The following is a 12,433-nucleotide window of genomic DNA, read 5'->3' as shown; positions in this document are numbered from 1 at the left end:
GGCAGATGGTCCGACAAACTGAGCATACACTACAATTTCCAGTACAACAGCTTCTGACAGCAATTGCTCCTTTCCCAGCATTGCAAGGGAACAGCACCTACAAGTCCTTTTGTGACAATTCAAAAGTCTTTCTGATCTATCACTGACTGGCACAACACTGTGTCTGGCTTTCTTGCAAATAAACACTGGCAAGAAAGTAAGGAAGAGTTTGCATCAACAGCAGCAGCTGTTTATGTCATAGTACCTATGCAAGTGTATAGAACTTGACTGGTCACTCTGCAAGATTCCACTGACAAATTAAGGCAAGCCTAAAAAACAGATCAAGTGGGTGGTAGCACCTGGAAGGAATGTAACTTGAGCAATTATTTAAGCAGCTGCACTGCAAATAGCTCTGGTGAATATACCATGGTGAAACTTCTTTCAATACACAAATGGACTATTACATTTTCAAGCAGTGAGTCCTACTTATGTTTAAGGGGCTCGTGGAGATAACTTTCAGGTGAGCAACAGGACAAGGTCAAATATGAAAAAAATGTTATTCCCTTTAATAAAATATTTGTGAACTGCTGATATGGAAGACTAAGCTTTTTTTTTTGGCATGCAACACTGTATTAAGAACAGTCAATTAACTGGAATATACAATAAATTTCAAATATCTCATTGGGAATTTGTTTCTCATTGGGAATTTAACAGTTTGCACTTAAACACAACATTCAAAAGCAATACTCCCCAAAGCAAGTGATAAAAAAAGAATAAATAGGAGGTGGGTGGTTTTTTTAAGCATAATAACTGGTACAGTGGTGCCTCGCAAGACGAAATTAATTCGTTCCGCGAGTTTTTTCGTCTTGCGATTTTTTCGTCTTGCGAAGCACGGTGTCAGAAAAGTTTTGGAAAAGCTTCAAAAATCACCAAAGTCTTCAAAAACCTCAAAAAAGGCTACCACACCGCGTGCTATGAGTTGCTCCTCGAAGTCAAGTCGCAACTGTATTAACGGTTTTAAGAAAAAGGAAACAAACTTGCAAGACGTTTCCGTCTTGCGAAGCAAGCCCATAGGGAAAATCGTCTTGCGAAGCAACTCAAAAAACCAAAAACCCTTTCGTCTTTCGAGTTTTCCGTCTTGCGAGGCATTTGTCTTGTGAGGTACCACTGTATTGGAACATGCACAGGATCTGGTCAGTGCATGAATGAAACACCATCAGGGAATACAATGTACACTGTCTTATGTTTCACCATGAAAGAAAGGATATAAATATAATAAATTTATTCAGTACGCACTGAATAAGATGATGTCACTTCTTTTTGCCATTTATATATTTTTAGATACAATATTAAATGCCCTTAAAGTAGAGCTTCAGTTTTTTGAAACAAGTGTATGCTCCATCATTACTTTGATTACTATTTATATGAATTTTACCTCTACACAGGTCTTCATTCCTGAGGCAGCAGCATAGTGCAAAGGTGTATTTCTTTTATTATCAACGGCGTCAATGGCGGCTCTTTCATATTCTCCCTGGTCAAGTTTTGCTCCTTTCCATTTCAGGATCATCTGCAGACAATCTGCTCTTCTGAAATCATCTTCAAAGGGCCGTGTCAATCGAGGCTGAAGAGCTCCGTCCGATATCATAATCTGAGGCCCCATGCAAAGCAAGTGCATAGAGGTCTCATTGTGCACATTTCGTTTATTTGGGTTGCCATCTCTTACAAAAAGAAAAGTTCTATACAAAGAAAGTAAAGAAATAAAGTAGTAAATAAGAAGCAGATTTTTATAATGACATGGGAAATAAAGGTACAGTAAAGATACAGTAAAGATTGAGGAAAATCATATATAAACTGGAAATCTCCTAGGAGGCTTAGTTTGGTCAGAATCGAATATACACTTCCAGAGTTAACGCTAATAATCACTTCTGGTAAGTGAACCGCCATAGCTGCTAGAGGGCCATGGAAATTTGTGTCCTGGGCTTTTTAGACTCATCTGCCCATGTACATTGGTTGCCAGATGTGATTTTTTTTCCAGCTCCCCTGCCCCACTAAAAGTATTTATCATACTTCTAATACATTTATAAAAACTGTATTGACCTGAATATAAGTTGCACCTTTAAAATTCAAGGGGGGAAAAGGAAAAAAAGACAATACTCGAATATAAGCCACTCCCTTAAAATTCCATAGGCACTCACACCTATTCTGTTTTACTGTATGTCTATTTTGGAAGCGATATTGTAAAAGCCCATTTTTGTTAGGTCGCAAATTTAAGCTGTACTTTAATTTTTCACGGTCAGAATTTGGAAAAAAAGTGTGGTTTATATTCAGGCCAAAACAGTACTTCTAATACATTTATCATACTTTTAATACAAATGCAAAAGAGAGGCATCTTCTCATCTGCAAACTTTTAAATGAATGGGCTATTCTGTAGCCGGAAGACTTTCCTTGTTTCTATACATCCTATTTGATGAAGCCTGGCAGAAATCCTACTCAATGTTGTTGGCGTTATTATATTAGATCTTCTCATATTGTCATTTAAAAATGCAGCCCTGTAATGACTATTTGATAATATACTGCATAATCTAATATTGCTTTATGACTCACTGAATCAGGATGATGTGTATCTTTGTTTTAAACTGCTCTGTACCAGTGTTTATAAATACAGGAAGCTGTTTTCTTAAGATACTCCTGATAATATTAATAGCCTGTAGCTTCCTGGTAGCCACAAATAGAATTTATGTGTAATAAAAAATGTTAAACCAAAGGGCCATACACTATAAGGCATACACCGAAGAATTTATATTATTTAATAATCAGTCTGGTTTAATTAGATCTTGTTTGTTCCAGAAGCATCTGCCACAGGGAAGATCAACTGCAATTCCAGAAACAGAGCATTGATGCTTTAAAAAACTACCTTTCCTCTCTTTTCCAAATATTTGGCACAGCAGATACATTGCAGCTCTTGAAGCGCTGCCTTCCACCACTTAAAGATGAAAGCTTCATCCCTTTCTCAAAATTGCAAGTAGAGCAAGCATCATATCCCTGCAGTCTTTATTTTACAAACACTTGCACAATACAGTGTTCTTGTACTAACTCCGACTTTTCCATAGAAAAGAAAGAAGCATAGTTATGTTCATTTGAACACTGGCCTACATAGAGCAACTCCTGAGCTGAAAGTAAATACCACCAAGGTCTTCAGCAACCTTTTAGGGCTATGAGGATAAGAAATCAAACATGCATGCCCTCATCTTAGAACTATTCTGGAGCATATGTGCATATTGGAACTGGAGCCAATGTAAAGAGGTTTTCCATGGCAAAATATTGAACTTGTACATCAAAAGGTAGTACTACATTAGATTATGATGATATCAAAGCACATGATATGTCACTTAGCACATCTAGAAACACTATGAACAAAGCAACAATACTCACCCCAATATTCGGTTCATCCCATGCCTGGCAGCATAATGTAATGGAGTGTTATGCTGGTAAGGTTCTCCATAAGAAATATTAGGGTCCAGTGATTCTTTAAGTTGAGGGTTGCTCTCATATATTTGGCAGGCCAAATTTTCATCTCCATTTATAAGTGCTTTGCGGAATTTAGTAGTTGTATTTCCCATGTTGTTCTTAGTGGGGTGGTGCTTCTTCTGCCCCCCTTCAAACACTTGGTGTGGAGGTCAGCAACATCTTTTAAATTCTGAAACAAGCAAATAGCATTGCAAATTGGGTTGAAGAAGCTATACTAGGAATTTGCCTAAAATTAATCAACCCTTTAGGCAAATTACAATCTAAGAAGCATTTATACTGTCCTTATTTGAAAACACTAAGATTCCTTCAACTATCTAGTTCTACATAGTTTTAACTTGTGCTCTGTAAAACCATTAACATCTTTACTACATAAACTTGGTAAAACATTTCCAGATATACACTTTGGACCCAAATCAGTGGAAACTGCATAATAATAACATTCCCGTCAACCTCATCCTGCAGTGGTACAAGACAAATCTCAAACAAAAATTTTGTTACTAAATAAAAAACTCTAGGAAAGAATTGGGATTTGAAGAAAGCCTGGGGATAGGAAAATTATTTAAACTCCATTATACATTAAGGTAAATCATGTGCATCTGATCTACAAATTTTCCTTAATCCAATCATTGGGGAATATTTCTCAGTAACTTTTATATCATACTTGTGTGGAACAGCAGATAAATTTACCATGCTGATGCACTCAACTCAAGTCTTTACTAGGAATTTTCATGAACAACTATTCTCAGCGTTAAACAGGAGCTTTCATGGACCTGAAATATTCTTCAAAAGTAATAGTTTTGTGCCATTTTGCGCCTGTTCAATGAAGCGCTTCAACACACCCCACCCCATTTTAGAACAGGGTTCTTCTTACTGGCTTTGTGTTCAAGTCAGTCAGAGATATCAGGGCCAGTGTGACAATACAACAGCACCAGATAGCCAATCAGCGAATGCTACACTGCTGGCCCTAGGTTCATTAATTTCAATGGGTTTACTCTGGGTAGGACAAGCATTCGATACAAGCCATAGACTGTTGGCCTGGTAAAGGCATTCAAGCATGAGTAATGGAAGCTAATATTCCCAGCATAGCCACCAGTGACAATCTGTAGAGACATGGTGATGTTTATCAGACAAGCGTCTGCTAGCGAAGACCTATAGTAGTTGCTAGCTCGGCTGGGCGAACAACCAGCTGTGGAGATGAACATGCCAGTTCAATACTCTACAGCGCTGATATGCTCAGATTGCAAACTAGAACTGATACCTGGATGCATTACCCAAACATTTGTTGATTCTACTTTAATGTATAAATTATTTAGATTCAGCTGTGTGACTTACCTATGAATTGTGCTAAAAGTGTTTAATTATTATTACAAGCCCAAATCATTAATACAATAAAAAAAAATCTGGAATTTTCAATATATAATGTTGTAGAAGCAATCTAAATATATTTGGCTCAAAGAACTAGTCTTAAAGCAGATTTCATGCAGAAGTAAATAAAGACACAGGAAGGAGAAGATATGTCTATGGAATGGAAGATGCAAACCAGGAAGAAGATTATCATAACATGCTGATTAGATTATGGAAAATAGGGGTAGTTAACCTATCACTCATAATAAACTTTGCAAAGGGAAGCAAAAGGCAGGCACGGGTAAAGGAAGGAATAGCTGAAGGAGAAAAGAATGACATGGATACTAAGAATCCACATCTTTAAGGGCATGTTTATATAAACACTTCTAAAACAAGGGACAGGGAGCTAGATCCGACCAATAGGCCGGATCCTGAATGTTCCCAACCCCAAATGCCATTTTGACAGGAGGACAGGCCACCCATGATGAATCATTTGCTTTTACCATGACATCAGAAGAAGGGTTTTCTTTTCTCAGAAAGCCTGCCTTGTAACCTAGATGTGTCCCAAAGTTGAAACAAAACACAAAGGTTCCTGGGTAGGCAGAGAGCTAAAGTAAAGAGAAACATGCTAGTCTTTAATTTAACAAGGGCAGGGATTAATTTGGAACGGTGTTACTAGGTAGTAAGTGTCAATTTAAGTCAACCTAAATTATATAGTATTACCAAATGGCTATTTAGTCCAGCATTCTGCTTCTCTCACTGGACAACCCAATGCCTACAAGAAGCTCATAGGCATCTCTCCCTTTTATTCCCTGGAACTGGTGTTCAGTGGCATGGTTCCATGGATCCTCTAAGTATCATGTAAGTATCATGCCTAGCAGCCACTGATAGTCTTCCTCGCCCCTTGAATTCTTCTACTCTCCTTTAAACCCATGTAAGTTGGAAGCTATGAGCATATCCTGTGTCAGTGTTTTCCATAGTTTTAACTATGTACTATGCAAAAAAGTGTTCCCATTTGTCTTCCTTGTATTTTTCACCATTCAGCTCCAATGGATGACCCCAAGTTCTAGTGTCTTAACAATGGGAGAACAACTGAAATGAAGATCTGTTAGTACCATTGTGCTTGCAGATCTTTGGTTTTGACAACTGTGCACATCTTAGCCATGAATACTATTTTTTCTCAATAAAAAAGCCCAGGAGAAGGACAGAAATCCATTTATACTTTCCATGAAGGATCAAAAGATATATCTAATTACAGCATGTGATTAGAAAAAAACCCTGGTTGTGTTATACTCTCCAAGAATTAGCATTATGATAATTTTATAAATGCTACTAGGCAAACAGATATTATTGCTCTCCTAAAGACATTCATTTATATTCCTTTAACAATGAAGCAATTTAACCAGCACATGCCACTTAAAGACACTTCATTTCAAAACATAAGTCAAATACAAATGAAAGACACCATTTCAAAATATTAAAAGAACTACAAAGTGAAGAACACAATTTTAAAAGAAAGCATTGCTATCTATCGAAAGTCCATGATTATTTATAAACAATCTGAAGTCTTAAAGATATTTAAGAATTTGAGGGAAGGAGTCCAAGTACAGTCTTTCTCAAAGCTGATTCTTATACTTCCTTCTGAGAAAAAGTCTCTAAGTATCTCATATTCCTAGACAGCCCATATGAAAATCTCAACAACTATCAGGTATTTTTCCTCGCAGACCTTTTTCTGACACAATAAACTTCTGATTTTTTTACATGTAGATTATGTTGGCTAAACAGCTCCAGGTCAAAGGGTTGCAGGCAACTAAGTTTTACTCAGAGTAGACCCACTGAAATGCATGAATCTAAGTTCATTAATGTCCATTTACCGTATTTTTCGCCCTATAGGACGCACCAGCCCATAGGACACACCTAATTTTTTGGGGGGGGAATAAAGGGGGGAAAATTATTTCCCCCCCCAGGCGCGGGGCTGGGACGGGGGAAGCCCGAGCTTCCCCCGACCCCAGCCCCCAGAACATGCAGCTCTCCGCAAGCCGTGGGAGCCCAGCGCCGGGCTCCCACGGCTGAAGCTAAGCCTGGGCGCGTTGCGCCTCCCCGCTATCCCCAAGCTTGTGGGGCTGGCGGCAGGGAGAAGCCTCCCCGCTGTCCCCCGACCTTGTGGGGCTGGTGCTGCGGCTCCTGAAGCCTGGAGAGCGAGAGGGGTCGGTGCCTGCTTTCGCCCCATAGGACGCGCACACATTTCCCCTTAATTTTTGGAGGGGAAAAGGTGCGTCCTATAGGGCGAAAAATACGGTATTTCAATGGGTCCACTCTGAGCATGACTAAATATAAGATACAACCCAAAATGTAGTCCTCACTCTATTTTACAACATTATGCCAATCAATAAACCAATGTCAAACAATTATACTTTTAAGCCAAGAAGTGAACCAACCTTTTCTTTTCACATATAGCACCATTGGTCCTTCTTTGCACCAATGATAGCTGGCGATCAGTTTTCCAGCTCAGACACAATAAATTTCATGACTTCCTAAAATGACCTTGGGTGATACTTTACATCGTCCAGAAAGTTGGCTGTAATAGCAGATTTCATGGACTTCACTAGATGATCCTTTGGTGTCCCTTCCAACTCTACAGTTCTATGACTCTCATGAGGCCTGCCACAAATAAGCCATCATCCACTTGACTTCACTTTGCTGCATGGTAGGCAAAGCTTAACTTCTTATTTTATAGAGGCGATCACTTGTGTAAGCTAATTTCCTGTTCCTGAGAGAATTCCTTGCTTTCCAGCTGTCAATCATGACCCCCCAGATTAAGATTTGGATTTGATCACCCTGATTAAACAGCATAAAATATGGAATATGCCCATAAACATTTCCAGAGGAGACCAGCTGCAATAGCCCTAGGTGTGTAAGTCCTGGGTATATTCGGTTGACTAAATCTGAGATGGGGAACCCATAGCCCTCCAGATGCTATTGACCTCAACACCCAACAGCCTTAATCACTATGGCCAATGGTCAGGAATGATGCAAGTGTTAGTTCAGCTACATCTAGACTGCCACAGGATCACCAACACGAGACAAGATAGACCAATATTGTGGTTCAGTGTTTTGCTTTTGTCTTTTGATTGTGCATACACTCATTTCTCTTTTCTTTCCATATTCCAATTAAATAGACTTAATCACTGAATATACATACTAGTTTCTGGACACCCTAAATAATAATAAAATAATGAACATTCCATATACCTGCATTTATCACACACATTACAAGATTTCAACTGAAATACATGAATATTGCATGATCCAATGCAAATCACAACTGTTAGCATATAAATAGGATAATTAAAGACAACTGATAATTAGAAAATACTTGTCTTCAAACAACAAAGATGACTTAGCTACTTTGTTGGGCCCAGGAGGTGGAGGAAAGATTTGAGCTACTAGGCAACCACAATATACATTCCCCAGCAAGCATTAACATCAAGTTGTGTCTCTGTTGCAGTTGCCAAGCAGTGTCACTGGGGAAGTTAAGAATAGTGGTGGAACCGAGCTACTGGCTGCAGTATTCTCCCTTCAGAAGACAGCAGTCTCACATATAAGGAAGCATTTCCAAGTAGCTCTAAAGAGGATTTATTTTAAATAATTGAAAATGGCCTTTGTACAGATACGTTACTAATTGCTAAGCACCTGCTAAGCAGGCCACCACTTGCAGGCCATCACTACTGCCGCCACCACAACAAGGCCTCGCAGACTGCCGCTGCTTTTGCCATGATGAGGTTTTGCAGGCTGCTGATTATTGTGCCACTACTGCCAGGCTGCTGTTGCTTCTGCCTCCCCCTGCCGTTGTTGATTCTGCTGCCGCCTAGTAGGTCTGCTGGCAGTCCCAGATTATTTGTATTCACTATGACTCATCACTGTACTTTGGTAAAAGGTAAAGGGACCCCTGACCATTAGGTCCAGTCGTGCACAACTCTGGGGTTGTGGCGCTCATCTCGCTTTATTGGCCGAGGGAGCCGGTGTACATGTGGCCAGCATGACTAAGCCGCTTCTGGCAAACCAGAGCAGCACACGGAAAAGCTGTTTACCTGGAGGTACCTATTTACCTACTTGCACTTTGATGTACTTTCGAACTGCTAGGTTGGCAGGAGCAGGGACCAAGCAATGGGAGCTCACCCCATCGCGGGGATTCGAACCGCCGACCCTCTGATCGGCAAGCCCTAGGCTCTGTGGTTTAACCCACAGCACTACTTTGGTAGCCAAGCCCAAAACCAAAAGTCTCATTTAGATGCATTTGGGCTTGCCTGCTGCTGAAAGCGACCATGAGGTGATTGATAATATCTTCATTTATCAGTTTTAGACCATTAAGTTGTAGCAGTTCCCAGGACATTGTCCTGTTCGCCTCTACATAATTCCTTCCTTATTTCAGAAATTGATATATCATGATGTTTAGCTGGTGATATATCAGGTACCCAGGTGCCTGGGATTTTCCAGGCAAGCATTCCAGATACCAAGGAGTAACAGAACATTCACAACAAGTATTTGCCCTGGCAGCAAATTTTGGAGGAAATGAAGGGGGCACTTACTGCAGTGGAAACTGATGGCATTGGAGTGAGCACATTCTGAGTTAGTTGAAATGGATGCTTATGTTTATCTGGACAAGCCTCTTTAGTCAATGATTATATACCTAATGATGCTATTCAATGCTTTCATAGCACGAGGAAGTTATTACTGCCATTTGTTTCCTTCCCATTATAGAACTCAGATACCCAAGAAATGAAGATTTAATAGCACTCGTGGAATGGGGGTATTAAAAGCAAATTCTGAATATGTTCTTCCACTCACCTCACTTATTTGGCTCATCACTAGGCAGGAAGCCTTATCAAGTGCTGTAAGTGAGGCAGGAGGTTCCTTCTAAATGCAAAGCTCCAAACTACTGAGTTGCCAAATATACAGGAGATTGAATGTTGGAAGCCAAATGGGAAGTAAGGACAGGAGTGTAGCTGAGTAGACCACTCTCAAAGAAAGCAGGGAAGCAACTTTGTTTCCTTCTTTGAGCAATTTCACAACCAGTCATTCACACACACACGGGAAAGTACTATAGTAATCAGCATAGGAGACAAGCTGGGTAGGAGAGACATATTCTTTCTAGCCAACTAAAATTGTATATTGACATAGATGCCAACCCCAAAATAGGGACAGAAATACCAGACACATGGAAAGAGTTAAGACTATGAACTGCTGTTTCATTATTACACAAGAGATGCACGATCTAGGACAACTTAACTCCTTTGGATCTACTTTCCTATTAAAAGTAAGATACCTTAAAAGATATCTATAGCAAAATGCCAAAGGAGCTAAGATAGGATACTGATCAATTATTGGTTGACTATGATTCCATATAATCAAGAATGTTTTTAGGCAAAAGGCAGCATTTCTTTTTATTGGATGATATAATCCAATATGCATTTACACTTGCATGCACCCCTCTTGTAAGCAGACACTCCTTGCTCTACAACTTTCTCCAGAAAGTTTCTGCTCTCTCCCTGATTAAATCACAAAGTCCAACTACTTCTACTGACCACATGCTGTTCAAGTACAGACATCTCTGAATATATCATGGTTCAAGAAGCAACATTATACAAGTACACATACGCAGTAATCAAATGCATGTGTCTATAGTTATGAGCTGATTGGATTCCTGAATTTTGCCGAAGCCAGAAATTCTAACTGAACAGTTTCTTCTATGAGTATGTATGTGATGACCTGTCATAGTGTACATATATACTTCAAGCACCACATGTAGTTACTTAATTTCTGGCGGTGGTTCACTGTGAAAGCTTAGTGCTACAAATACAAACACACTGTACACAGTTTGCCACTTGGAAATTATGAAAGTAGTTTGCACCACTAAATGCATGTTGCATATAGAAAGATTGTACAGTGGTACCTCGGGTTACGTTACCTTCGGGTATACTTCTGGGTTTCGCCCCGCACGCATGCTTAGAAGCGCTCTATCGTGCCACGCGTGCGTGCAGAAGTGGTCCTCTGGATATGGACTTTTTGGGGTAAGTACGGACCCCCGGGGCAAATTAAGTTTGTATCCGGGGGATCCACTGTATGTGTAGGCCTCCCAGTGTGTGCAAGAGAACTTGAGTGTGAACTTCTCCCTGCTTCTCCCTGCTCAGTCAAACCGATTGCTCAGTCAAACCGATTGGTCACCTCTAAAGAAGCACAATATAAGTTGGAACCATCTGCATCATAAGCAGGTATGCTGAAAACATCATAAGCAGGTATGCTTTTCCCATAAAAGCAAGGGAGCTTTCCCTTCCCAAAGGAAAGGTCCTCTGTATTTGTTGTGTGTTTCTTCAGAAGCACTTTGCCCTCAGGTTCTTTTTAAAGAAACAACCCCCCCCATATGTGACTTTTGCCCACGTCCCAGATGCAAAGATATTTTTAAAAGATAGGTAGCACAAGTATCCAGGAATCAGGACTACCACTGCCAATTGCATTTGCTGTGGGGAGGAATCATAGCTCAGTGGTAGAGCATCTGCCTTGAATACAGAAAGTCTCAGGTTCAATCTCTGGCATCTCCAGGTAGGGTTGGGAGACAATCCTGTCTGAAACCCTGGTGAGCTACTGGCAGTCACTGTAGCCAATACTAGATGGATCAATGGTCTGACTCAATACAGTATAAGGCAGTTTCCTAGGTTCTTTTTTCTTTGGCTTTGTATCCTGTTAAACATGTGAGAAGTACAATCTTCTCTTGGACCAGGTTTCTACCATTAGAACAGTTCTGTTTTCTGTTACTATCAAATACTAGTTCTCAAACCGGCAAGTCTACAATACAGAATTATGCCAGTCTAATAGTCCACACCTTATTATATATATTTTACATGACCTGATAAGGTACTCAAATCATTTTTCAATTGAGTGATATTAGGCGGCTTCTAGAAACAAAAACAACCCTCAATACACAAAGCACCACACAGAACAAATAGCAATTCTATAAAGAAATTTATCTTCAGTATTAATGAAGGCTTAACTTATACTAATCCAGACTGCACCACAGAGAAAGCATTAAAGGCTTAAAATATCATCTTATAAATTTACCTTTAGTACAATCATATCAAATTTAGAACAAATTAATAGTATCATTCAGCCTTCCCTCAACCTCATGCCCTCCAGATATTTTGGACTACAATTTCCAGCAGCCTAGGTCTGCATGCCCAATGGCCAGAGAGTTGTACAACAACTGGAGGGCCATAGCCTCACCTGTCACACCGTTTATCCTTTGGAAAGACACTTAACTTGACCAAAAGCTGATAGCCAGAAGATCTGCTTGAATATGTCAGCATTCTAGAAGTACTAGAAATACATTAAGTTTTATGTCTTCAGTACTGTAGTTGTATTAAATTAGATATTGTAAAAAACTGCTAAATGATGCATTCATAATAGTTAGCACAAATGATCAGAGTTCAGTAGTTCAGCTTACAATTATAGAAAAAGAAAGTTATCAGCTTTCTCCATACCAGAATGTTCACAGCTGAGCTATATTACCACAAGTAAGCTGTATTTG

At 39.7% G+C, this 12,433-nt stretch overlaps 1 protein-coding gene across 6 annotated transcripts in view; it reads right to left on the bottom strand.

The window, feature by feature from the left end:
* The window catches only part of ANKIB1 (ankyrin repeat and IBR domain containing 1), a 51,773-nt gene that overhangs the window by 35,617 nt on the left and 3,723 nt on the right, over positions 1-12,433 (bottom strand). For all 6 annotated transcript variants that reach the window (XM_053359285.1, XM_053359284.1, XM_053359290.1 and 3 more), the window contains exons 2-3: positions 3,412-3,676; positions 1,415-1,715 (exon numbers count right to left, since the gene is read on the bottom strand). In XM_053359285.1, the coding sequence (XP_053215260.1) occupies positions 1,415-1,715; positions 3,412-3,599 (489 nt within the window). In that variant the 5' untranslated portion in view covers positions 3,600-3,676. The remainder of the gene's footprint in view (positions 1-1,414; positions 1,716-3,411; positions 3,677-12,433) is intronic.

Source organism: Podarcis raffonei, chromosome 12, assembly GCF_027172205.1.
Source record: "Podarcis raffonei isolate rPodRaf1 chromosome 12, rPodRaf1.pri, whole genome shotgun sequence".
Lineage (NCBI taxonomy): Eukaryota > Metazoa > Chordata > Lepidosauria > Squamata > Lacertidae > Podarcis > Podarcis raffonei.
The sequence above is the reverse complement of the archived record's forward strand: the minus strand, read 5'-3'. Positions and strand labels throughout refer to the sequence as shown.